The following is a 25,964-nucleotide window of genomic DNA, read 5'->3' on the forward strand; positions in this document are numbered from 1 at the left end:
ACACCACACACACACAACACCGTCAACACCACACACACACAACACCGTCAACACCACACACACACAACACCGTCAACACCACACACACACAACACCGTCAACACCACACACACACAACACCGTCAACACCACACACACACAACACCGTCAACACCACACACACACAACACCGTCAACACCACACACACACAACACCGTCAACACCACACACACACAACACCGTCAACACCACACACACACACAACACCGTCAACACCACACACACACAACACCGTCAACACCACACACACACAACACCGTCAACACCACACACACACACAACACCGTCAACACCACACACACACAACACCGTCAACACCACACACACACAACACCGTCAACACCACACACACACAACACCGTCAACACCACACACACACAACACCGTCAACACCACACACACACAACACCGTCAACACCACACACACACAACACCGTCAACACCACACACACACAACACCGTCAACACCACACACACACAACACCGTCAACACCACACACACACAACACCGTCAACACCACACACACACAACACCGTCAACACCACACACACACACAACACCGTCAACACCACACACACACAACACCGTCAACACCACACACACACAACACCGTCAACACCACACACACACAACACCGTCAACACCACACACACACAACACCGTCAACACCACACACACACAACACCGTCAACACCACACACACACAACACCGTCAACACCACACACACACAACACCGTCAACACCACACACACACAACACCGTCAACACCACACACACACAACACCGTCAACACCACACACACACAACACCGTCAACACCACACACACACAACACCGTCAACACCACACACACACAACACCGTCAACACCACACACACACAACACCGTCAACACCACACACACACAACACCGTCAACACCACACACACACAACACCGTCAACACCACACACACACACAACACCGTCAACACCACACACACACACACACACAACACCGTCAACACCACACACACAACACCGTCAACACCACACACACACAACACCGTCAACACCACACACACACAACACCGTCAACACCACACACACACAACATCGTCAACATCACACACACAACACCGTCAACACCACACACACACACAACACCGTCAACACCACACACACACAACACCGTCAACACCACACACACACAACACCGTCAACACCACACACACACAACACCGTCAACACCACACACACACAACACCGTCAACACCACACACACACAACACCGTCAACACCACACACACACAACACCGTCAACACCACACACACACAACACCGTCAACACCACACACACACAACACCGTCAACACCACACACACACAACACCGTCAACACCACACACACACAACACCGTCAACACCACACACACACAACACCGTCAACACCACACAACACCGTCAACACCACACACACACAACACCGTCAACACCACACACACACAACACCGTCAACACCACACACACACACAACACCGTCAACACCACACACACACAACACCGTTAACACCACACACACACAACACCGTCAACACCACACACAATGGAGGCTCCTAATGGAGCCCTGTTGCTTATGCAACAGGGCTCCATTAAGGAACATATAATCTCTTCCCACAACCAAACCATCGCCAGAGAAATCCTAGTAAACAACACAGAAATCATCGATAGATACAGCGATAGCAGGCGGCTTGACGTTTGCGAGGCACTACACATTAAGAAGTCAACACCAGCAATCAACAGCCAATTAATGCACAACTATATTCTACCCACCTCAAGACTCCGCTCCAATATAGAAGCATCAAGAAATATGGACCAATAGGCTTTCTACAAACACTTCTATTCAATACCCATTGTTTCGTGTTCTGTCTTGTGTTGATGAATTTAATACCCTATTAAATACCACCTCACCCCATCCACCTCACTCAAATGTAGATATAAACAAATTGAAGATGTGTAAGTTCTATTCAGTTGTGTATGTGTAAACTAAAGTCTTTGAAAATGTAATAAGTTTTACGAAAACGCGCTCAAGTGTCGCGTCAGACTATAAATAAAAATGAATTTTGGAGAATTGATTTTTGAATTACCACCAACAGTGAAAAGAAATGTACGAAAGATTGAGAAAATTCGTGTTAGAATTATTAATCTTACTTTTTCGGTCATATTTAATAATATATATATATATATATATATATATATATATATATATATATATATATATATATATATATATATATATATATATATATATATATATATATATATATATATATATATACCATTTGTTTATAACTCCTCCGTCAACATTTTCCTCCACACGGGGCTGAACATTGTCATCATTAGTGGATAGTTCCTCTTCCTGAGACACTTCCATCCCTGATACTCCATCCTCTTCCCTATGTTCTTCCCTCTCCGTCTCAATCCCCACTACACACCATCTCTTTATACTTCCTTTACCTTTCGTTTACCTTCCGATGATTCCGAGAATCAACGTTACGTCGGCCCGGTCCCTAAACAGGCCTCATGGATGGTGGTCTGGTCAACCAGGCTGTTTGACACAACTTTTCGCATCCTGATGTATGACCCACAGCCTACTTGAGCAGGTTTCCTTTGAAGGTGTTCATCAAGTTCTCTCGTGAACTCGGTGAGAGGTCGGTAATGCCCTTTGTGTGTAGTGGAAGTGTGCTGAACAGTCTCGGGGCCCATGGTGTTCTCTCTTTATATACCTTATATCTCCCACCTTCCAGCCCGTGTGGCCCCTAGGGAGGTGCTGGTCCTGCCTCTGGGCCCCAGCGGGTGTTGCACACCCAGCCTCCATCTTGGTCACCTCACATGTTGTCTCCACTTTCACCTTTCCTCTCTTATGCTTCAGATGAGTACTATCAAATTATAACCTTTGGTGAGTAAACTGGTATCTTGTGGAAAACAAGTTTACATATGTTTAATGTCCTGGAGCATGCCTGGAGCATACCTGGAGAGGGTTCTGGGAGTTCTTCTACTCCCCGAGCCCGCCCTGAGGCCAGGCTTGATTTGTAAATACTTGGTCTACCAGGCTGTTACTTGGAGCGGCCCGCAGGCTCACATATTCCTTAAACATCATGTTATTTTCAGTTGCCCAAGCGACAAGTCTTCGATTGGGCAACTATCTCATGTTTGTCATAGTGGTTAAGTAACTGTGACAGACAGGATCTTCCCGCTCTAAATCCATCTTGTCCTGGGTTGTGTAGTTCATTATTTTCCATAAAACTAGAAATTTAATTCCTAATCACTCTTTCAAAAACTTTTATTATGTATGATGTTAGTGCAACTGATCTATAATTTTTTGCCAAAGCTTTACTCCCCTCCTTGTGCAGAGGAGCTGTATCTGGTGATTTAAGTGCTGCTGGTATCTCCCCTGTATCCAGGCACTTTCTCCATATTACAAGAGCGCTCACTCTACTGGTACTTTACATTTCTTTATGAATATTGAATTCCACGAGTCAGGCCCAGGAGCTGAGTGCCTGGGCATGTTGTCAATTTCTCTTTGAAAGTCTTCCGAGTTTGTGTTAATATCAGTTATAGTAACCATTAAGTTAAAGTAATCTTTAATGTACCATTAACGGCGTTATTTTAGAGTGCAATGTGTGTATGTAATCTCTATTACTGGAGTGTAATCAAAAAGAACTTTTAGTTCGGTTATAAAGGAAGATAATTATTACAAATGAATAGTAGATGATTGTCTGTACCTCCAGAGGTGAGGTCCGCCCCCGGCGGCCCGCCCCCCGTCACTGCTGCGCTGCCGAGCTCGCCACGAGTGACGCATCAGAGGCCTACGGTACAATATATCAAATCAGGCCTATGGTACAGCATCATAAAAGGCCTAACGTACAACATCAACTCAGGCCAATGACACATCCAAAACGGGCCTATGGTACAACATGAAAAAAACACCTGTTATTCAACATAAAAATACACACATGGTTCAACATGAAGTCTCTCCTTAAGTTAACACTAAACCTATATTGAGCAAATTAAATTTCTTTAATCAAGTATACATTAATTATTTAACCCCTTTACTGTCGATGAGCTAAGCTGTGTTTCCCTCTGGCCACTTGTTGACTTAACAAGAGTATATAAAGACACTATATGGTCTCACAAGGTGAGCCAGGACTCCCTGGCCCCTGTCTCAGTAGTCAACACACGCACAGTAATATCACCAACTGAGCTTAACAATACACATTCCGGAACACAGCACTGGCAGGGTGTAGTGTGGGTGTGTCTGGGTGTGTACTGGGTGGTGGGTGTATGTGGGGTCCGGTAGGGATGTGGGGGGGTGGAACAAACATAAGTGCACAATGATATCACATTAACGTGGTGTATCTGTGAGGAAAATCAGTAGACGCCGTGAAGGGGATTCAAACCCTGATGGCTAGTGTTGTCCCAAGCTAGCGCCCTAGACCACTAGGGCGCTAACTTGGGAGTACCAAGGTTGCGGGTTCGAATCCTCTTTATGGCTCCTACTGATCTTCTCAAACGTTAAGTGTGTTAAGTTTCAAGTCAATATGATGAAGAGTAGTGAGAGGCAGCAGCAGCACCTCTGGCGTGAATGAATGAGACACAACTAACACAATATTAACGTATCCATTCCGGCAGAACCTAATAATAATTACAAGATCCCGGAGAGTAATTTCGTATACAGAACAAACGTCCGCGACCCCAAAACAAGATCTTCCAAATGTGACGAACACAAAACAAAAGGAACTTCATCAAGCCACTCGTTACTGACGCCATTGATTTCTAGCCTTCACACTGAACTAAAACTGCTGAACTCTACTGAAGAGTTCTCATCACAACAACAACGACCGCATGCAACAATGAGCCCCCTTGCACGGGGGCAATGGGTCTCTCACAGATGAAAACAAAGACAAGAGGAAAATACTGAGGTCACAGTATGATTCGTCTCTCAGAGAAGCCCTCAACACACTGAAGAGGTTCAGTAAGCCAAACAAATTCTTGTTGAATGTGACACCAACATGGAACCAAGTATCAGATGTCACCCTAACCCCGCTGGACCTTAACCATAGACAGCAGGTCTCCGCACTCCGCGCCGCCCTCACACTCCTGGAATTGTATAATCAACAACCCTAAAGAACTAGGCAACCATTTCGACACGGAGCCCTAGATACTGGTGTTGTTCCCGACACACTTACAACAGCAGAGATAACACCACTCCACTAAGGAGGTAGTAAAGCAGATGCAAAAAATTAACTCTTGCATCTCACAACACCGCCATGTGATAACTCCATGTATCACAACACCATCATGTGATAACTCCATGTATCACAACACCACCATGTGATAACTCCATGTATCACAACACCACCATGTGATAACTCCATGTATCACAACACCACCATGTGATAACTCCATGTATCACAACACCACCATGTGATAACTCCATGTATCACAACACCACCATGTGATAACTCCATGTATCACAACACCACCATGTGATAACTCCATGTATCACAACACCAACAACACAAAGTGACAACACCAGCTTGTAATAACAGCCTAATGATAACATTACAAGTTGTGGTTTGTCACGTCATCAACTTGTACTGACGAACCTCCCTTGAGGGTACCTTGAGGTGCTTCCGGGGCTTAGCGTCCCCGCGGCCCGGTCGTCGACCAGGCCTCCTCGTTGCTGGACTGGTCAACCAGGCTGTTGGACGCGGCTGCTCGCAGTCTGACGTATGAGTCACAGCCTGGTTGATCAGGTATCCTTTGGAGGTGCTTATCCAGTTCTCTCTTGAACACTATGAGGGATCGGCCAGTTATGCCCCTTATGTGTAGTGGAAGCGTGTTGAACAGTCTCGGGCCTCTGATGTTGATAGAGTTCTCTCTCAGAGTACCTGTTGCACCTCTGCTTTTCAACGGGGGTATTCTGCACATCCTGCCATGTCTTCTGGTCTCATGTGATGTTATTTCTGTGTGCAGGTTTGGGACCAGCCCCTCTAATATTTTCCACGTGTAAACTATTATGTATCTTTCCCGCCTGAGCTCAAGGGAGTACTGATTTAGGCTCTTTAGTCGGTCCCAATAGTTTAGATGTTTTACTGAGTGGATTCTAGCAGTAAAGGATCTCTGCACGCTCTCCAGGTCAGCAATTTCTCCAGGTTTGAAAGGGGCTGTCATTGTGCAGCAGTACTCCACTCTAGAGAGCACTAGCGTCTTGAAAAGTATCATCATCGGTATAGCATCTCTAGTGTGAAAAGTTCTTGTTATCCAACCTGTCATTTTTCTTGCAGTTGTGACGGCTACTTTATTGTGTTCTTTAAATGTAAGGTCTTCCGACATGAGTACACCCAGATCCTTTACATTGCCTTTTCGTTCTATGTTATGATTTGCCTGAGTTTTGTACGTGGTTTCCGTTTTTATATTTTCATTTTTTTCCGTAGCGCATGAGCTGGAACTTATCCTCGTTAAACACCATATTATTTTCTGTAGCCCATAGAAAGACCTGATCTACATCTGACAGGAGGTTCGCCGTGTCCTCTATGTTGCCTACTCTCATGAAGATCCTAGTGTCATCTGCAAAGGATGATACAGTGCTATAGGTTGTGTTCTTGTCTATGTCCGATATGAGGATGAGAAACTGTGTGTTCCTAACCCGTAGAGACCTGCGTGACTCAGGTGAGAGAAGCCTCTCTAACCCGACCCACGCGTGGATAAAGAGAAGGGAGGGAGGGTTGGAGGGAGGAGCTGAGAAATGGAGTGAGAGGGGGGGGGGGAAGGAGAAGGGGGAGGGAGAGATTTGGGAGGAGGGAGGTAAATTGAGCAGGTGTGAGTTGGTGAGTGAACCTTAGGGTGGGGGGGGGGGTGGGTGGGGAGGAGGGATGTTGATGACTCCAAACACTTGTCACTATGGTGCCGCCGGCAAACAACCTCCCCCCCCCACCCCACCCCACCCCCACGGATCCCTACCAGCGGCATAGACCCCCCCTCCCTCCCTCCCTCTCACCCCTCCTACAACCCCTCACTCCTCACCCCAGCTACAACCCCACACCCCTCACCCCAGCTACAACCCCACACTCCTCACCCCAGCTACAACCTCACACTCCTCACCCCAGCTACAACCCCTCACCCCAGCTACAACCCCACACCCCTCACCCCAACTACAACCCCACACCCCTCACCCCAGCTACAACCCCACACCCCTCACCCCAGCTACAACCCCTCACCCCTCACCCCAGCTACAACCCCACACCCCTCACCCCAACTACAACCCCACACCCCTCACCCCAGCTACAACCCCACACCCCTCACCCCAGCTACAACCCCACACCCCTCACCACTAGGGAACATCTCCCTACCCAGAGTAGCGACACAGAAGGATGCCAGATTACACCCCTTTGGCCCCTGACAATATAATATCTTTATTAGGTCAATAAGATTGTCATCGGACATTCAATATTTCCTCGGTTACAGCCAATGAAACATCTGTAATGATTACAAACACCTGTCTGCTATATACACGCTGTTTTTGTGAGGATATCAACAGTATCAATGCTTTGCCATGATATCATGCTATGTTATCCAGAGGAATTTACTCTCAAATCTGTATTTATTAGCAGCTTTAAACTAGATATTAGCAAAAGATATCACGTCTTCTGCTAGCTTATACACACACTGCTTTACCCACTTCCTATTTCAGTCCTTAATACGTCATGGGTATACTTGGTCATGGGTATACTTGGTCATGGGTATGCATGCTCATTGGTATACTTGGTCATGGGTATACTTGGTTATGGGTATACTTGGTCATGGGTATACTTGGTCGTGGGTATACTTGGTCATGGGTATACTTGGTCATGGGTATACTTGGTTATGGGTATACTTGGTCATGGGTATACTTGGTCGTGGGTATACTTGGTCATGGGTATACTTGGTCATGGGTATACTTGGTCATGGGTATACTTGGTCATGGGTATACTTGGTCATGGGTATACTTGCTCATAGGTATACTTGGTCATGGGTATGCATGCTCATGGGTATACTTCCACATACCACCCATTAAAGGTACAACAGGACTCACGTACCATAACTGTACCACCCATCAAGGGTACAGCAGGACTCACGTACCATAACTGTACCACCCATCAAGGGTACAGCACGACTCACGTACCATAACTGTACCATCCATCAAGGGTACAGCAGGACTCACGTACCATAACTGTACCACCCATCAAGGGTACAGCAGGACTCACGTACCATAACTGTACCATCCATCAAGGGTACAGCAGGACTCACGTACCATAACTGTACCATCCATCAAGGGTACAGCAGGACTCACGTACTATAACTGTACCACCCATCAAGGGTACAGCAGGACTCACGTACCATAATACAAATCACAATGGCAACAGAGGTTCATCCAGCGGTGCTGTAGTCCGTACAAATTGCAACGGTTTTACCCTAACCTTAAACGTACAAAATCCAACCAACCTCTAGGAGCTGATTGGTACGAAACGTCAATTTTATGGTGTTCTAATTTGTAGAAGAACGTCGTCTTGTGAACGGATTGGTCGAATCCGGAGTAAGTCTCGATAGGTTAGGAGGGTTGTGTGGGGTTGTATGCTTCCTGTCAGACACAACAGTTGCCTTGTAAACGGAGTGGCAGGTTTAGGGACTGGTGAACACGAGTGAACAAGGTTGCTGAGCTTGTTGAGTTCATGAACAAATGTTCACACACTCTCCAGCTGTTCAATGGCCTCCTGGTATTGATTTGTCATGAGTATAATTGTCTCTAGACATGAGAGTATCCATATATGTATATACGAACGCCCTCGATGTATATCAGCAAGTTAGCTATGTATATGTGCGCATTATCTATGTGTATATGCACGTTATCTATGTATATATGCACGATATCTATAACAAAAAATAAATAGATTAAACACTGAGGCTACACTACGGTTCCGTTTTCAGTGAACCAGTAAACACACTGATGATTGATTACCTAAACAAACTCTTCATCAATGTGATGTCAAGGATGTGAGGGAGGATGAGGAGGATGAGAAGGATGAGGGAGGATGAGAAGGATGAGGGAGGATGAGGATGATGAGGTAGGATGAGAAGGATGAGGGAGGATGAGGATGATGAGGTAGGATGAGAAGGATGAGGGAGGATGAGGATGATGAGGTAGGATGAGGAGGATGAGGAACTGATGGTACCCTGAACCACCCCACCGGCGCAGCTGCAGGTGTTGAGATAACATGTTATTACTCATATTGTAAGTGTGTATAAACAACTGCTAAACGTATAAACAACTGCTAAATGTATAAACAACTGCTAAACGTATAAACAACGTATAAACAACGTATAAACAACGTATAAACAACGTATAAACAACGTATAAACAACGTATAAACAACGTATTAACAACGTATAAACAACGTATTAACAACGTATTAACAACGTATAAACAACGTATAAACAACGTATTAACAACGTATAAACAACGTATAAACAACGTATTAACAATGTATAGACAACGTATAGACAACGTATTAACAACGTATTAACAACGTATAAACAACGTATAAACAACGTATTAACAACGTATAAACAACGTATAAACAACGTATTAACAACGTATTAACAACATATAGACAACGTATTAACAACGTATTAACAACGTATAAACAACGTATACACCATGCTTCTTGCACTCAAAGTGTATATACACGTCTCCAAATTAGAGGCAATAACAGTGATTATCACTGTTATGATGTGACTCATACGTCAGGCTGCGAGCAGCTGCGTCTAACAGCCTGGTTGATCAGTCCAGCAACCAGGAGGCCTGGTCGACGACCGGGCCGCGGGGACACTAAGCCCCGGAAGCACCTCAAGGTAACCTCAAGGTAACCATCACCAGTAGTTAATTGTTCTTAACTCGTTCAAGACACGACTGTAACACAATAGTGTCTGAAGCTAGACACAAATACAACACAATCTGGTCGTAGATTTGGGATTGGACAAATTTCTACAGGAAATTAAAATGACTAATGATGGTAGGTAAGAGAGTCCATGTACCTGGAGCGTACCTGAAGACTGTTTCTATAGTTCTTCTACTCCCCGAGCCCGGCCCGGGGGCCAACCTATATACCTGCCCCCCTATCTACCTCTATATCTACTACGCTCTATCTACTGCCCCCTTAGACCCGGCTATGGGTATCTCTGGGCGTGTGTCTCACCTGCTCAGGTAGAGTTCACCAAATGTAAACTGTGCAAACTAAATTATTCCCACACCTGCCATCACTATGTGAGAGAATTTGGTCACATTAAATACTTTCGAAATAACGATCCCAGTCAAGTGTTTAGGAAATGTGTAATTACTTCACTCAGGAGTGATGTACTTCACTCAGGAATGATGTACTACACTCAGGAGTGATGTACTACACTCAGGAGTGATGTACTACACTCAGAAGTGATGTACTACACTCAGAAGTGATGTACTACACTCAGAAGTGATGTACTACACTCAGGAGTGATGTACTACACTCAGGAGTGATGTACTTCACTCAGGAGTGATGTACTACACTCAGGAGTGATGTACTTCACTCAGGAGTGATGTACTACACTCAGGAGTGATGTACTTCACTCAGGAGTGATGTACTACACTCAGGAGTGATGTACTACACTCAGGAGTGATGTACATCACTCAGGAGTGATGTACATCACTCAGGAGTGATGTACTACACTCAGGAGTGATGTACATCACTCAGGAGTGATGTACTACACTCAGGAGTGATGTACATCACTCAGGAGTGATGTACTACACTCAGGAGTGATGTACATCACTCAGGAGTGATGTACATCACTCAGGAGTGATGTACTACACTCAGGAGTGATGTACATCACTCAGGAGTGATGTACATCACTCAGGAGTGATGTACTATCAGAAACTTTAACCAAGCAGCGAAATTTTGTAAAAGTGAGAGGACTTGAGGGCGTGACTGACCATCAGCAGCCGCCCACAGGAAGGCCGCGGGCGGCATAACATGTTCTGAAGAGACAACTGTACAAGTTCCTACAGGAAGTGTTGGATCAGCCAGGCTGTAGTAGTGTGGGCCTGCGGGCCGTGGTACGCGGCCACCTGAAGGAACAAGTTCTCAACAGAACAGCATAACCCAAGGCGAGGACTGGAGGACTGTTAGAAACTCTATAGAACTCTAGAAATCGACTACAGGTAAACTAGAGGCTAGTTTACATGACTTAAGTGGCATTAGTCAGGCATATATGAGAGCATGCAGACGGCTGCCACCAACAGCCTTACCGCTCAAGTTAAATGTTATCAACAGAACACTGTGGCCTGTGGACGGGGTGCAGGAGTTGAACAACTCTGGCAACGGTGCTCAGGTAGAGCCCAGGTAAACACCGTAGTCACCACCATGCCCCTATCACCATCCACGTCCCCCACCATGCCCCTATCACCATCCACGTCCCCCACCATGCCCCTATCACCATCCACGTCCCCCACCATGCCCCTATCACCATCCACGTCCCCCACCATGCCCCTATCACCATCCACGTCCACCACCATGCCCCTATCACCATCCACGTCCCCCACCATGCCCCTATCACCATCCACGTCCCCCACCATGCCCCTATCACCCTCCACGTCCCCCACCATGCCCCTATCACCATCCACGTCCCCCACCATGCCCCTATCACCCTCCACGTCCCCCACCATGCCCCTATCACCATCCACGTCCACCACCATGCCCCTATCACCCTCCACGTCCACCACCATGCCCCTATCACCCTCCACGTCCCCCACCATGCCCCTATCACCATCCTCGTCCCCCACCATGCCCCTATCACCCTCCACGTCCACCACCATGCCCCTATCACCATCCTCGTCCACCACCATGCCCCTATCACCATCCTCGTCCACCACCATGCCCCTATCACCATCCACGTCCACCATCATCAATGATGCAGACACAATATATTCCAAGTGGAACACGAGTCAGTGCAGGTATTAAGACACCCGCTACCCACCAATGAGCGCAAGAGATTGATCTGAGTCAGGGATGAGTCCGCCAATCAGAGCGCGCGACGAGTATGAGTGGCCAATGAGACGGCAGGAGGCGAGCAATCAGACAGCTAGTTTCTTTAACGGTCAATTAATGTTCACGTTGGGAGGTTTGCGGGCGGGGGCGCGTCTCCCTTGTGATCAGGGCGCGGGGGGCGGCCCTCCCCCCGCACGCTCCGGCACCTCCATTACTGCACGCCAACGACCACCGTGTTTATGCTATTGTTAATTTAAGAGGCATCACGCCAAGTGCCGCGGGTCGCAGGTTAGGGGTCAGTAGAGTGCCACACCTGGGGCTGGCACCCTAGGTGAACACCACACACACACACACATACACTCACACATACACACACACACACACACACACACACACACACACACACACACACACACACACACACACACACACACACACACACACACACACACACACACACACACACACACACACACACACACACCTCCCTGGCACCGTGAACCATCTCCCTGGCACCGTGAACCACCTCCGTGGCACCGTGAACCACCTCCCTGGCACCGTGAACCACCTCCCTGGCACCATGAACCACCTCCCTGGCACCGTGAACCACCTCCGTGGCACCGTGAACCACCTCCCTGGCACCATGAACCACCTCCCTGGCACCGTGAACCACCTCCGTGGCACCGTGAACCACCTCCCTGGCACCATGAACCACCTCCCTGGCACCGTGAACCACCTCCCTGGCACCGTGAACCACCTCCCTGGCACCGTGAACCACCTCCCTGGCACCGTGAACCATCTCCCTGGCACCGTGAACCACCACCCTGGCACCGTGAACCACCTCCCTGGCACCGTGAACCACCACCCTGGCACCATGAACCACCTCCCTGGCACCATGAACCACCTCCCTGGCACCATGAACCACCTCCCTGGCACCGTGAACCACCTCCCTGGCACCGTGAACCACCTCCCTGGCACCTCTCCCAGTGGTGTGGTGGTAAGACACTCGCCTGGCGTTTCGCGAACGCTTTGTCCTGGGTTCGTGTCCTGGTCGAGGAGGATTTACTGGGCACAAGTCTTTAACTGTAGCCTCTGTTTACCCAACAGTAAAATGGGTACCTGGTTGGTAAACGGTTTGGCGAGTCGTATTCCAGCGAACATAGGATTAAGGACCCGAAGGACCTGCCCGGAACGCTACGCGTGCTAGTGCCTCTACAAGAATGTTAGAACTCTTGTATATATAAATATATAAAATATAATAGTTGAGTTTGAAGTTGCAGGGCATGTGTGGTGTGGGTCATCCCCGGGACCATGACCCGAGAGTCTGTGACCTAAACTTTTCTGAAATTAAAAGTGTGTTATTAGGCCAGCCTGTGTAGCCAGGTTCGTGTCAATAGGTCGTATGGTTCTCGAGAAGCTGATTTAAAATGTTCATGAGATATAAGCACACTACAGCAGGGGGTTGCAAACCAGTTCATCCACTAACTTTCCATGATAAAGACAGAGTCCAACTCGGCCACAGGGAACGCTTGCAGTGTGTGTGGAGTCAATGGGACAATTTCGGTATAGGAGACATTTGGTGATGTCGAGGGAACAATAGCAGTGATATATAGGCGCGCGAGCAGTGAAGTAGACCACCAAATGGTCTACGTACGTCTCTATTGACGTAGACCAAATGGTCTACGTACGTCTCTATTGACGTAGACCAAATGGTCTACGTCAATAGTGTGGGTACTCACCTGCGTGTGCCCTCATGGCTTATAGGGACTACAGGGGGAACACATACATTTGTTTGTATTTCAGTCACCGTGCTCTCTGGTGACCCCCAGCTGTCTACCACCACCCCAGGTGACCCCCAGCTGACTACCACCACCCCAGGTGACCCCCAGCTGACTACCACCACCCCAGGTGACCCCCAGCTGACTACCACCACCCCAGGTGACCCCCAGCTGTCTACCACCACCCCAGGTGACCCCCAGCTGACTACCACCACCCCAGGTGACCCCCAGCTGTCTACCACCACCCCAGGTGACCCCCAGCTGTCTACCACCACCCCAGGTGACCCCCAGCTGTCTACCACCACCCCAGGTGACCCCCAGCTGTCTACCACCACCCCAGGTGACCCCCAGCTGTCTACCACCACCCCAGGTGACCCCCAGCTGTCTACCACCACCCCAGGTGACCCCCAGCTGTCTACCACCACCCCAGGTGACCCCCAGCTGTCTACCACCACCCCAGGTGACCCCCAGCTGTCTACCACCACCCCAGGTGACCCCCAGCTGTCTACCACCACCCCAGGTGACCCCCAGCTGACTACCACCACCCCAGGTGACCCCCAGCTGACTACCACCACCCCAGGTGACCCCCAGCTGACTACCACCACCCCAGGTGACCCCCAGCTGACTACCACCACCCCAGGTGACCCCCAGCTGACTACCACCACCCCAGGTGACCCCCAGCTGACTACCACCACCCCAGGTGACCCCCAGCTGTCTACCACCACCCCAGGTGACCCCCAGCTGTCTACCACCACCCCAGGTGACCCCCAGCTGTCTACCACCACCCCAGGTGACCCCCAGCTGTCTACCACCACCCCAGGTGACCCCCAGCTGTCTACCACCACCCCAGGTGACCCCCAGCTGACTACCACTACCCCAGGTGACCCCCAGCTGTCTACCACCACCCCAGGTGACCCCCAGCTGACTACCACCACCCCAGGTGACCCCCAGCTGTCTACCACCACCCCAGGTGACCCCCAGCTGACTACCACCACCCCAGGTGACCCCCAGCTGTCTACCACCACCCCAGGTGACCCCCAGCTGACTACCACCACCCCAGGTGACCCCCAGCTGACTACCACCACCCCAGGTGACCCCCAGCTGACTACCACCACCCCAGGTGACCCCCAGCTGACTACCACCACCCCAGGTGACCCCCAGCTGACTACCACCACCCCAGGTGACCCCCAGCTGTCTACCGCCACCCCAGGTGACCCCCAGCTGACTACCACCACCCCAGGTGACCCCCAGCTGTCTACCACCACCCCAGGTGACCCCCAGCTGACTACCACCACCCCAGGTGACCCCCAGCTGACTACCACCACCCCAGGTGCCCCCCAGCTGTCTACCACCACCCCAGGTGACCCCCAGCTGTCTACCACCACCCCAGGTGACCCCCAGCTGACTACCACCACCCCAGGTGACCCCCAGCTGTCTACCACCACCCCAGGTGACCCCCAGCTGACTACCACCACCCCAGGTGACCCCCAGCTGTCTACCACCACCCCAGGTGACCCCCAGCTGACTACCACCACCCCAGGTGACCCCCAGCTGACTACCACCACCCCAGGTGACCCCCAGCTGTCTACCACCACCCCAGGTGACCCCCAGCTGTCTACCACCACCCCAGGTGACCCCCAGCTGTCTACCACCACCCCAGGTGACCCCAAAATTATATTAACACCAAATTTTACAGTAAATAATGAGCCGGACTCGAAGTGGACCAGAAGCGAGGGGGACCGGACTCCGGGAGCGAGGGGGACCGGACTCCGGGAGCGAGGGGGACCGGACTCGCTTAAACCGGACTAAACATACGTCCCATTTCAAACATTCAAACATATTTTATGCTGAACAAGCCCACCCCAGCACCCACCACCAAAGGCCTACCCCCAGCACCCACCACCAAAGGCCTACCCCCAGCACCCACCACCAAAGGCCTACCCCCAGCACCCACCACCAAAGGCCTACCCGCAGCACCCACCACCAAAGGCCTACCCGCAGCACCCACCACCAAAGGCCTACCCCCAGCACCCACCACCAAAGGCCTACCCGCAGCACCCACCACCAAAGGCCTACCCCCAGCACCCACCACCAAAGGCCTACCCCCAGCACCCACCACCAAAGGCCTACCCGCAGCACCCACCACCAAAGGCCTACCCCCAGCACCCACCACCAAAGGCCTACTCCCAGCACCCACCACCAAAGGCCTACCCGCAGCACCCACCACCAAAGGCCTACCCCCAGCACCCACCACCAAAGGCCTACCCTCAGCACCCACCACCAAAGGCCAACCCCATCACCCGAGGCCAGGCTTGACTTGTGAGAGTTTGGTCCACCTTGCCTGTTGCTTGGAGAGGCCAGCAGGCCCACATACCCACCACAGCCTGGTTGGTCCGGCACTTCTTGAAGAAAACTACCTACTTTTCTCTTGAAGATGTTCACGGTTGTTCCGGCAATATTTCTTATAGTCGCTGGGAGGATGTTGAACAACCGCGGACCTCTGATATTTATACAGTGTTCTCTGATTGTGCCTATGGCACCTCTGCTCTTCATTGGTTCTATTCTGCATTTTCTTCCATATCGTTCACTCCAGTATGTTGTTATTTTACTGTGTAGATTTGGTACCTGACCCTCCAGTATCTTCCAGGTGTATATTATTTGATATCTCTCTCGTCTTCTTTCTAGTGAGTACATTTGGAGAGCTTTGAGTCGATCCCAATAATTTAGGTGCTTTATCTCGTCTATGCGTGCCGTATATGTTCTCTGTATTCCCTCTATTTCAGCAATCTCTCCTGCTCTGAAGGGGGAAGTGAGTACTGAGCAGTACTCAAGACGGGACAACACAAGTGACTTGAAGAGTACAACCATTGTGATGGGATCCCTGGATTTGAAAGTTCTAACACACACACACACACACACAGCGTGTGTGTGTGTGTGTGTGTGTGTGTGTGTGTGTGTGTGTGTGTGTGTGTGTGTGTGTGTGTGTGTGTGTGTGTGTGTGTGTGTGTGTGTACTCACCTAATTGTGCTTGCGGGGGTTGAGCTCTGGCTCTTTGGTCAAAGCTCTGGCTCTTTGTGTGTGGGTGTGTGTTTGTACTCACCTAGTTGTAATCACCTAGTTGTGTTTGCGGGGGTTGAGCTTCAGCTCTTTGGTCCCGCCTCTCAACTGTCAATCAACAGGTGTACAGATTCCTGAGCCTATTGGGCTCTATCATATCTACATTTGAAACTGTGTATGGAGTCAGCCTCCACCACATCACTGCCTAATGCATTCCATAATGCATACTGGAGGATGTGTGTGTTTGTGTGTGTGTTAGAGAGACTCACAGAGATACAAACACAAAGACAGACTTGTAGTGCCCGGAGAGACTCGGGCACCGCCGGATATCTCACTTAAAAATAAACGTTCATGTATTTCAAACTGTTGTATATAGTCAGGTTAGGTATACTGATCTTGTTGGCAATTATTTGTATATCAATCACGTGGGTTGAGGATGGAGTTGGTTTATCAGGGTTGGTAAACAACAAACAAAAAAACAGGTTTATTTCTTACAAGCAACCCACCTGGGTTGGAGGCAAGTTGGGGTTTTTGTCTAATTAAAACTGTTTAAAGTTTAAAAGGAAATTAGTTTGCCCATATTAAAGCAAAACAAAAGTTACAAAAACACAAGAATTTTACCCAGAAAGTCTGGCGCAGGTGGGTAGGTGGGTAAGTGGGTAGGTGGGCAGGTGGGTAGGTGGGTAGGTGGGTAAGTGGGTAGGTGGGCAGGTGGGTAGGTGGGTAGGTGGGTAGGTGGGTAGGTGGGTAAGTGGGCAGGTGGGTAGGTGGGTAGGTGGGTAGGGGGGTAGGTGGGTAGGTGGGTAGGGGGGTAGGTGGGTAGGTGGGTAGGTGGGTAGGGGGGTAGGTGGGTAGGTGGGTAGGTGGGTAAGTGGGCAGGTGGGTAGGTGGGTAAGTGGGTAGGTGGGTAGGGGGGTAGGGGGGTAGGTGGGTAGGTGGGTAGGGGGGTAGGTGGGTAGGTGGGTAGGGGGGTAGGTGGGTAGGTGGGTAGGGGGGTAGGGGGGTAGGTGGGTAGGTGGGTAAGTGGGTAGGTGGGTAGGTGGGTAAGTGGGTAGGTGGGTAGGTGGGTAAGTGGGTAGGTGGGTAAGTGGGTAGGTGGGTAGGGGGGTAGGTGGGTAGGTGGGTAAGTGGGTAGGTGGATAGGTGGGTAGGGGGGTAGGTGGGTAGGTGGGTAGGTGAGTAAGTGGGTAGGTGGGTAAGTGGGTAGGTGGGTAGGTGGGTAAGTGGGTAGGTGGGTAGGTGGGTAAGTGGGTAGGTGGGTAGGTGAGTAAGTGGGTAGGTGGGTAGGTGGGTAAGTGGGTAGGTGGGTAGGTGGGTAAGTGGGTAGGTGGGTAGGTGGGTAAGTGGGTAGGTGGGTAGGTGGGTAGGTGGGTAGGGGGGTAGGGGGGTAGGTGGGTAGGTGGGTAAGTGGGTAGGTGGGTAGGTGGGTAGGTGGGTAAGTGGGTAGGTGGGTAGGTGGGTAAGTGGGTAGGTGGGTAGGTGGGTAGGGGGGTAGGTGGGTAAGTGGGTAGGTGGGTAGGTGGGTAAGTGGGTAGGTGGGTAGGTGGGTAGGTGGGTAGGTGGGTAAGTGGGTAGGTGGGAAGGTGGGTAGGGGGGTAGGTGGGTAGGTGGGTAGGTGGGTAAGTGGGTAGGTGGGTAGGTGGGTAAGTGGGTAGGTGGGTAGGTGGGTAAGTGGGTAGGTGGGTAAGTGGGTAGGTGGGTAGGTGGGTAGGGGGGTAGGTGGGTAGGTGGGTAAGTGGGTAGGTGGATAGGTGGGTAGGGGGGTAGGTGGGTAGGTGGGTTGGTGAGTAAGTGGGTAGGTGGGTAAGTGGGTAGGTGGGTAGGTGGGTAAGTGGGTAGGTGGGTAGGTGAGTAAGTGGGTAGGTGGGTAGGTGGGTAAGTGGGTAGGTGGGTAGGTGGGTAAGTGGGTAGGTGGGTAGGTGGGTAGGTGGGTAAGTGGGTAGGTGGGTAGGTGGGTAGGGGGGTAGGTGGGTAGGTGGGTAGGTGGGTAAGTGGGTAGGTGGGTAGGTGGGTAGGTGGGTAAGTGGGTAGGTGGGTAAGTGGGTAGGTGGGTAGGTGGGTAGGTGGGTAAGTGGGTAGGTGGGTAGGGGGGTAGGTGGGTAGGTGGGTAGGTGGGTAAGTGGGTAGGTGGGTAAGTAGGTAGGTGGGTAGGTGGGCAGGTGGGTAAGTGGGCAGGTGGGTAGGTGGGTAGGTGGGCAGGTGGGTAGGTGGGCAGGTGGGTAGGTGGGTAAGTGGGTAGGTGGGTAGGTGGGCAGGTGGGCAGGTGGGTAGGTGGGCAGGTGGGTAGGTGGGTAAGTGGGCAGGTGGGTAGGTGGGTAAGTGGGTAGGTGGGTAGGTGGGTAGGTGGGTAAATGGGCAGGTGGGTAGGTGGGTAAGTGGGTAGGTGGGTAGGTGGGTAAGTGGGCAGGTGGGTAAGTAGGCAGGTGGGTACCCACACCCACCGTAACTAAAGAGGTGGGGCACGTCAAGAGGAGACCTGCCACTGCTGTAGACGACTCACCACGTCAACACGGGTGAGTCACACGGGACGTGTTCTACACTTATACACACGGGACGTTTGACGGCCGGATTAACGACGATTTGGTCATTGTTTTATGAGAACTTGGGCTGACTCAAAACGGGTGTCGTTCGAATATTCTTACGAACAGTGCTTCGGTCTCGTCCCATGTTCGAATCGCCCCTCTGGAAATGCTTCACCCTCGAACTTGACACAAATAATTCCTAACAGAATCTGAACATTTAACCGGATATAATTATTTTATAGTTGTGAAAATAACATGAAAATCCTTTTAATTGTGCGTTGGAATTGGTGAAGGCGTTTTTTATGGTGGCAGCCTTGATGAGCACTGAAGGTAGAGCAGAGGAAGACGTGCTGGTAGTGAGTAGTGGGTGGGGGGGTGAGGCACTAGATGTCCTCCTTGGCACCCTCTCAAGGCCACCACCCCCACACAACCACCACCACCACCACCACCACCCCCACACCACCACCACCCCCACACCACCACCACCCCCACACCACCACAACCCCCACACTACCACCACCCCCACACCACCACCACCCCCACACCACCACCACCACCAACCCCACACCTCCACCACACAACCACCACCACCACCCACACACCACCACCACCACCACCACCACCCCTCCTCCACTCCCTCACATACCACAACAGTATATTAACAAGGTTCCTTGTCGCCAAAAAACTCTGAATAATGAGCACAAACTTTAGATCAATTTATATATGAAAAATTATCAAAATCTAGGTTATGTTCCCTTGTTTGTTGACTCGAGAGATTTCCGGTTAGAAAACTTGTATTATTTTCTTCGCCACTGGCGACGTTTCTGGCAGTGGTGCCAGTTTCCTCTTAGAGACAGGCACCAGTAGGACCTTTGTGGTACCATGGTGTAGCCTCAGCCCCCAGTTATGACTGTGGTACCATGGTGTAGCCTCAGCCCCCAGTTATGACTGTGGTGCTATGGTGTAATCCCAGCCCTTCGGTCATCACCCAGGAGCCGTGATACAGTCCCAGCCTCTAGTCACCAAGTGGATTATGAGTGCCAGTAGTGCCAGTAGTGCCGGTAGCACAGGCACTCAGTATAGTGTGGAGGGAGAGCTTGGACACGGGGAGGTACCAGATGCACTTAAATCAGCAGACAAAGCCCCTCTACACAAGGGAGACAGCAAGGAATTATAGACCAGTTGCACTAACGTCCCACATAATATAAGTATTTGAGAGAGTGATTAGGAGTCAGGTCACTAGTTTCATGGAGACCAATGACCTCTAAAACCCAGGCCAACATGGATTTAGAGCGGGAAGATCATGTCTCTCACAGTTACTGGACTACTACGATAAAATCAATGAGGCATTAGAAGAAAAACAGAATGCAGATGTGGTATACACGGACTTTGCAAAGGCATTCGATAAATGTGACCATGGCGAGATAGCACACAAAATGAGGTCATTGGGAATAACCGGTAAAGTAGGACGCTGGATGCTCAGTTTTCTGTCGAACAGAACACAAGGAGTAAAAGTCAACCATATAAAATCGAGTCCAAGCGCAGTAAAAAGCTCTGTACCTCAAGGTACAGTCCTTGCACCACTGCTGTTCCTTATTCTCATATCAGATATAGACAAAAAATACAAGTCACAGCTTCGTGTCATCCTTTGCAGATGACACAAAAATCAGCATGAAAATTACCTCTGCTGAAGACATTGAAAAACTGCAAGCAGATATTAATAAAGTTTTCAACTGGGCAGTAGAAAATAACTTGATGTTTAACAGTCATAAATTCCAGGTACTCAGGTACGGCAAAAATGAGGACCTTAAACATAATACAGGGTATAAAACACAATCAAATCTGCCCATAGTAGGAAAGCAGCATGTAAAGGATTTGGGAATAATGATGTCTGACGACCTAACGTTGAGGGAGCATAACCAAGCAAATATTGCGTCAGCCAGAAAAATGATAGGATGGATTATGAGAACTTTCAAATCCAGGGATCCAGTCACAATGGTTGTACTCTTCAAGTCACTTGTGTTGTCCCGTCTTGAGTACTGCTCAGTACTCACTTTCCCCTTCAGAGCAGGAGAGATTGCTGAAACAGGGGTTGTACAGAGAACATATACGGCACGCATAGACACTATAAAACATCTGAATTACTGGGACCGTTTCAATGTTCACAAAATGTACTCTCTGGAAAGCAGACGAGAGAGATATTAAATAATATATTTATGGAAGATATTTGAAGACCAGGTCCCAAATTTGCACAGTAGAATAACAACATACTGGAACGAAATATACAGAAGGAAATGCAAAATAGAACCTGTGAAGAGTAGAGGTGCCATAGGCACAATCAGAGAACACTGTCCGAACATCAGAGGTCCACAGGTGTTCAACACCCTCCCCGCAAGCATTAGAAATATGGCTGGAACAAAGGTGGATGTACACACAGAAATCACAATAACGTGATGCATCAAATGAACAAATTCACAATGGCCTTGACGAGGATTCGAACCTGCGTCCGGGAGCATCCCAGACGCTGCCTTAATCGACTGAGCTACGACATGGTAAAAGAATTGCAACCGGAAGTTCTACTGAACTTACTGGATCCCGCAGCCTCTCCGAGGCACAAACCAGGGTTTTACACAACTCTCCCCTGCACTCGAGGTATTTGAATAGGCCGTTCTCGTGATGTATGTCCTCGTATGTCAATAGGCCAATAACGTGATGCATCACGTGATTGTGATTTGTGGGTGTAATGATGTAAGGGCGAAGAGGGAGAACGGCCTATTAACATAGCTCGAGAGCATGGGGGGAGTTGTGTAAAATCCTGGTTTGTGTCTCGGAGAGGCTGCAGGATCCAGTAAGTTCAGTAGAACTTCCGGTTTCAACTCTTTTACCATGTCGTAGCTCAGTCGATTAAGGCAGCATCTGGGAAGCTCCCGGACGCAGGTTCGAATCCTCGTCATGGCCCTTGTGGATTTGTTAAAAGGTGGATGTATTCAAGAAGCACTTAGATAAATTCTTGCAAGAAGTGCCGGACCAACCGGGCTGTGGTGGATATGTGGGCCTGCGGGCTGCACCAAGGAACAGCCTGGTGAACCAGGTTATCACAAGTCGAGCCTGGCCTCTGGCCGGGCTCGGGGAGTAGAAGAACTTTCAGAACCCTCTGCAGGTATACCCCCAGGAGGCGTGACGTAGCCCCAGCACCCAGGAGTGTGACTCAGGAGTGCCAGAGCGTGACTTGGAGAGGCTGGAGGATGACTGGTCGCTGGTACCCCCTTCTTTATCCTCCTGACCTTCCTGCTGGCACGACCATCCGCCCGCCCTGGTGACGCACCCACCACCACCGCCTCCTGCATCATCACCACCATCACCATCACCAACACCGCCTCCTGCATCACCATCACCACCACCGCCTCCAATATTTCTTATACTTGCTGGGAGGATGTTGAACAACCGCGGACCTCTGATGTTTATACAGTGTTCTCTGATTGTGCCTATGGCACCTCTGCTCTTCACTGGTTCTATTCTGCACTTTCTTCCATATCGTTCACTCCAGTACGTTGTTATTTTACTGTGTATATTTGGGACCTGGCCTTCCAGTATCTTCCAGGTGTATATTATTTGATATCTCTCTCGTCTTCTTTCTAGCGAGTACATTTGGAGGGCTTTGAGACGATCCCAATAATTTAGGTGTTTTATCGCGTCTATGCGTGCCGTATATGTTCTCTGTATCCCCTTTATTTCAGCAATCTCTCCTGCTCTGAAGGGGGGAAGTGAGTACTGAGCAGTACTCACGACGGGACACCTCTTGATACCGTGATACCTCTTGGCGTGATATTAGGCGGGGGCGAGGATAACAGGTCCAGTGTTGGTAGGGATGTTACCACAGTGTTTGCTGGTAGTTTAACAGGGAACAATACGGTGTGTGTCTCTGGCGGCGGACTCTTCTTTTTCTCCATTAGTTGCTAGAGTGTGACTCTTGTCACCTGGAGACTGCTGCCTTGGGCCCCGGGCACCAGCGGACAGTGTTGTGGTCGAGGGCTCAGTACCTCACTGTGGTCAAGACCAGTGACCACTGTACTCAAGACCAGTGACCACACTGCCCAAGACCAGTGACCACTGTGCTCAAGACCAGTGACCACACTGCCCAAGACCAGTGACCACTGTGCTCAAGACCAGTGACCACACTGCCCAAGACCAGTGACCACTGTGCTCAAGACCAGTGACCACACTGCCCAAGACCAGTGACCACTGTGCTCAAGACCAGTGACCACACTGCCCAAGACCAGTGACCACTGTGCTCAAGACCAGTGGCCACACTGCCCAAGACCAGTGACCACTGTGCTCAAGACCAGTAACCACTGTGCTCAAGACCAGTGACCACTGCACTCAGACCAGTGGCCACAATATCTAATAATTTCGTTGGTGTCTCGCGGAGTCAATATTATCAACATTGACTCCTCCTTCGTTGCAACAAAGGAGGAGAACATCTCGGCTTACCACCTCCTCTTATGGTTAGTGGTTGTCTTGGCCGCGGAGCTTGACACTCGCGGCCAAGCAGAGATGGTGTTGGTGAGGTGACTGTCGCTGAGATAAGTAAATACTTCCTGGCTCACAGTTTTACCTTGCCAGATATATGGAGGAGGCCATTAGTAAGGGCTGGGAGTTTATGTGTGTGTGTTGGTGTGTTACTTGGCCGTCTTGGTGGGCGTGTTTATGGAGAGGTGTTGGCGAGACCTCGTATAGCGGTGACGACCCTCCACCAGCTGCACCACCACTGTCTCCACCACCACCACCACCACCACCACCACCACCACTGTCACCACCACTGTCTCCACCACCACCCCCACCACTGTCTCCACCACCACCACCACCACCACCACCACCACTGTCTCCACCACCACCCTCACCACTGTCTCCACCACCACCACCAGCTGCACCATCACTGTCTCCACCACCACCACCAGCTGCACCACCACTGTCTCCACCACCACCACCACCAGCTGCACCACCACTCTCTCCACCACCACCACCACCAGCTGCACCACCACTGTCTCCACCACCACCATCACCACTGTCTCCACCACCACCAGCTGCACCACCGCTGTCTCCACCACCACCCCCACCAGCTGCACCACCACTGTCTCCACCACCACCACCACCACCAGCTGCACCACCACCACCACTGTCTCCACCACCACCACCACCAGCTGCACCATCACCACCACTGTCTCCACCACCACCACCGCCAGCTGCACCACCACTGTCTCCACCACCACCACCACCACCACCACTGTCTCCACCACCACCACTGTAACAAACTAGGCTGGTTGTAAGAATTATCCAGAGTGGTTTATCGACAAAAGAGAATGGGAAGCTGGGCCCGCGTGGTGACCCGGGACCTGACCCCTAGGGAATTCGCGGTGAAAATAATCGACGCCTTGTTCATAGCTTCGTATAATGAACCATTCTATAGTATTCAGTAATTTAGAGAAATTAGCCTTTATTCATTTTGTATTAAAATTGTATTGTATAATATTACTGGGTACAATATCAAGAGTATTCTAATTATTGAGTTAAGTCACCATCAGTGACGTCACGAATCAGATCTAAGTTGTAAGGCGCGAGTGACCGGCGGTCATAGGTCATCAGAGTTGACATGTCCACTATTTCTCAAAGTTCAAATAACCATTTTGGGGATCGGGAACAGCTCTGCCGTTAGATGCTTGTGTAATTTAACTTCAGTAAAATAATTCAACCAGTCTGGATCAATTAAGTACAACAGAGGTTAATTGTTATAACTTAAACCTGGCTAAGTAACTTGGTAAGCGATGCGGAACAATACAATGCTGTAGTCTGGGGAAGACCAGACGAGGAGAGATCAGTGTGGACTCCAGATCAACGGGGAGAGGTCAACCATCTTACCTCTCTCCCAAGACCAGCCCCCAACATCTAGAGCTGGTCACAAAAAGGTAAAGTTGCTTTATGAGTCCTTATAGGGATAGTCAATTCATTGCCGTTCAGGTCAAGTAGGGAGTGTTAAAGTGACAGGGAGTGAACATATTTAGATTTTGTTTTAGTTTTCTTTTAATAAATTAATTAGTTAATAATTTGCATTTTTATTATTTCCATGTGTTTATGTGAACTTGTCCTGGTCACGTGGTCCACACGAGGCAGAGTTGGATTGGGCCCCGATTCTAACATTGAGTCGGAATTCATCATTCCCGTGTAATTAATTCCACACTCTAAGTTTCCAAGGTCATCGGTTACTAGTGGGGATCAAGCCCCAAGGTTGATTAATTAGCATGATCGATCCAGACCTCGATCATTGCTCTGTGTTACTGGTCTGGTGGTGGCGGCGGAGGCGACTCTAGGGTTTTGCTCAAAGCCTAGGTCACGTCATACTGGTTGTAGAATCCTAAGTCGGTCAATCGTCTTAGGACCACGTGGCGTGGAGTCGGCTTTAGTAAAAGTTTTGGAG

The 25,964-nt window shown here is 50.0% G+C and overlaps 2 protein-coding genes across 10 annotated transcripts in view; both read right to left on the reverse strand.

The window, feature by feature from the left end:
• Positions 1 to 25,964, reverse strand: part of LOC123754253 (RNA-binding protein 24-B) — a 180,043-nt gene that overhangs the window by 34,067 nt on the left and 120,012 nt on the right. For 4 of the 9 annotated variants that reach the window (XM_045736469.2, XM_045736468.2, XM_045736470.2 and 1 more), the window contains exon 4: positions 3,802 to 3,885. The exons of the other annotated variants lie outside the window; for them this stretch is intronic. In XM_045736469.2, coding sequence (XP_045592425.1) covers positions 3,802 to 3,885 — 84 coding nt within the window. The remainder of the gene's footprint in view (positions 1 to 3,801; positions 3,886 to 25,964) is intronic. 9 annotated transcript variants of the gene reach the window in all.
• On the reverse strand, positions 10,018 to 24,766 carry LOC138365890 (uncharacterized; the record flags this gene model as incomplete). Its single annotated transcript, XM_069326598.1, has 4 exons — positions 10,018 to 10,028; positions 11,082 to 11,216; positions 21,175 to 21,298; positions 24,176 to 24,766. Coding segments are annotated over 4 exons (861 nt in total), but the record flags the coding sequence as incomplete, so codon positions are not given.

The sequence above is a fragment of the Procambarus clarkii genome, chromosome 18 (assembly GCF_040958095.1).
Source record: "Procambarus clarkii isolate CNS0578487 chromosome 18, FALCON_Pclarkii_2.0, whole genome shotgun sequence".
Classification (NCBI taxonomy): Eukaryota; Metazoa; Arthropoda; class Malacostraca; order Decapoda; family Cambaridae; genus Procambarus; species Procambarus clarkii.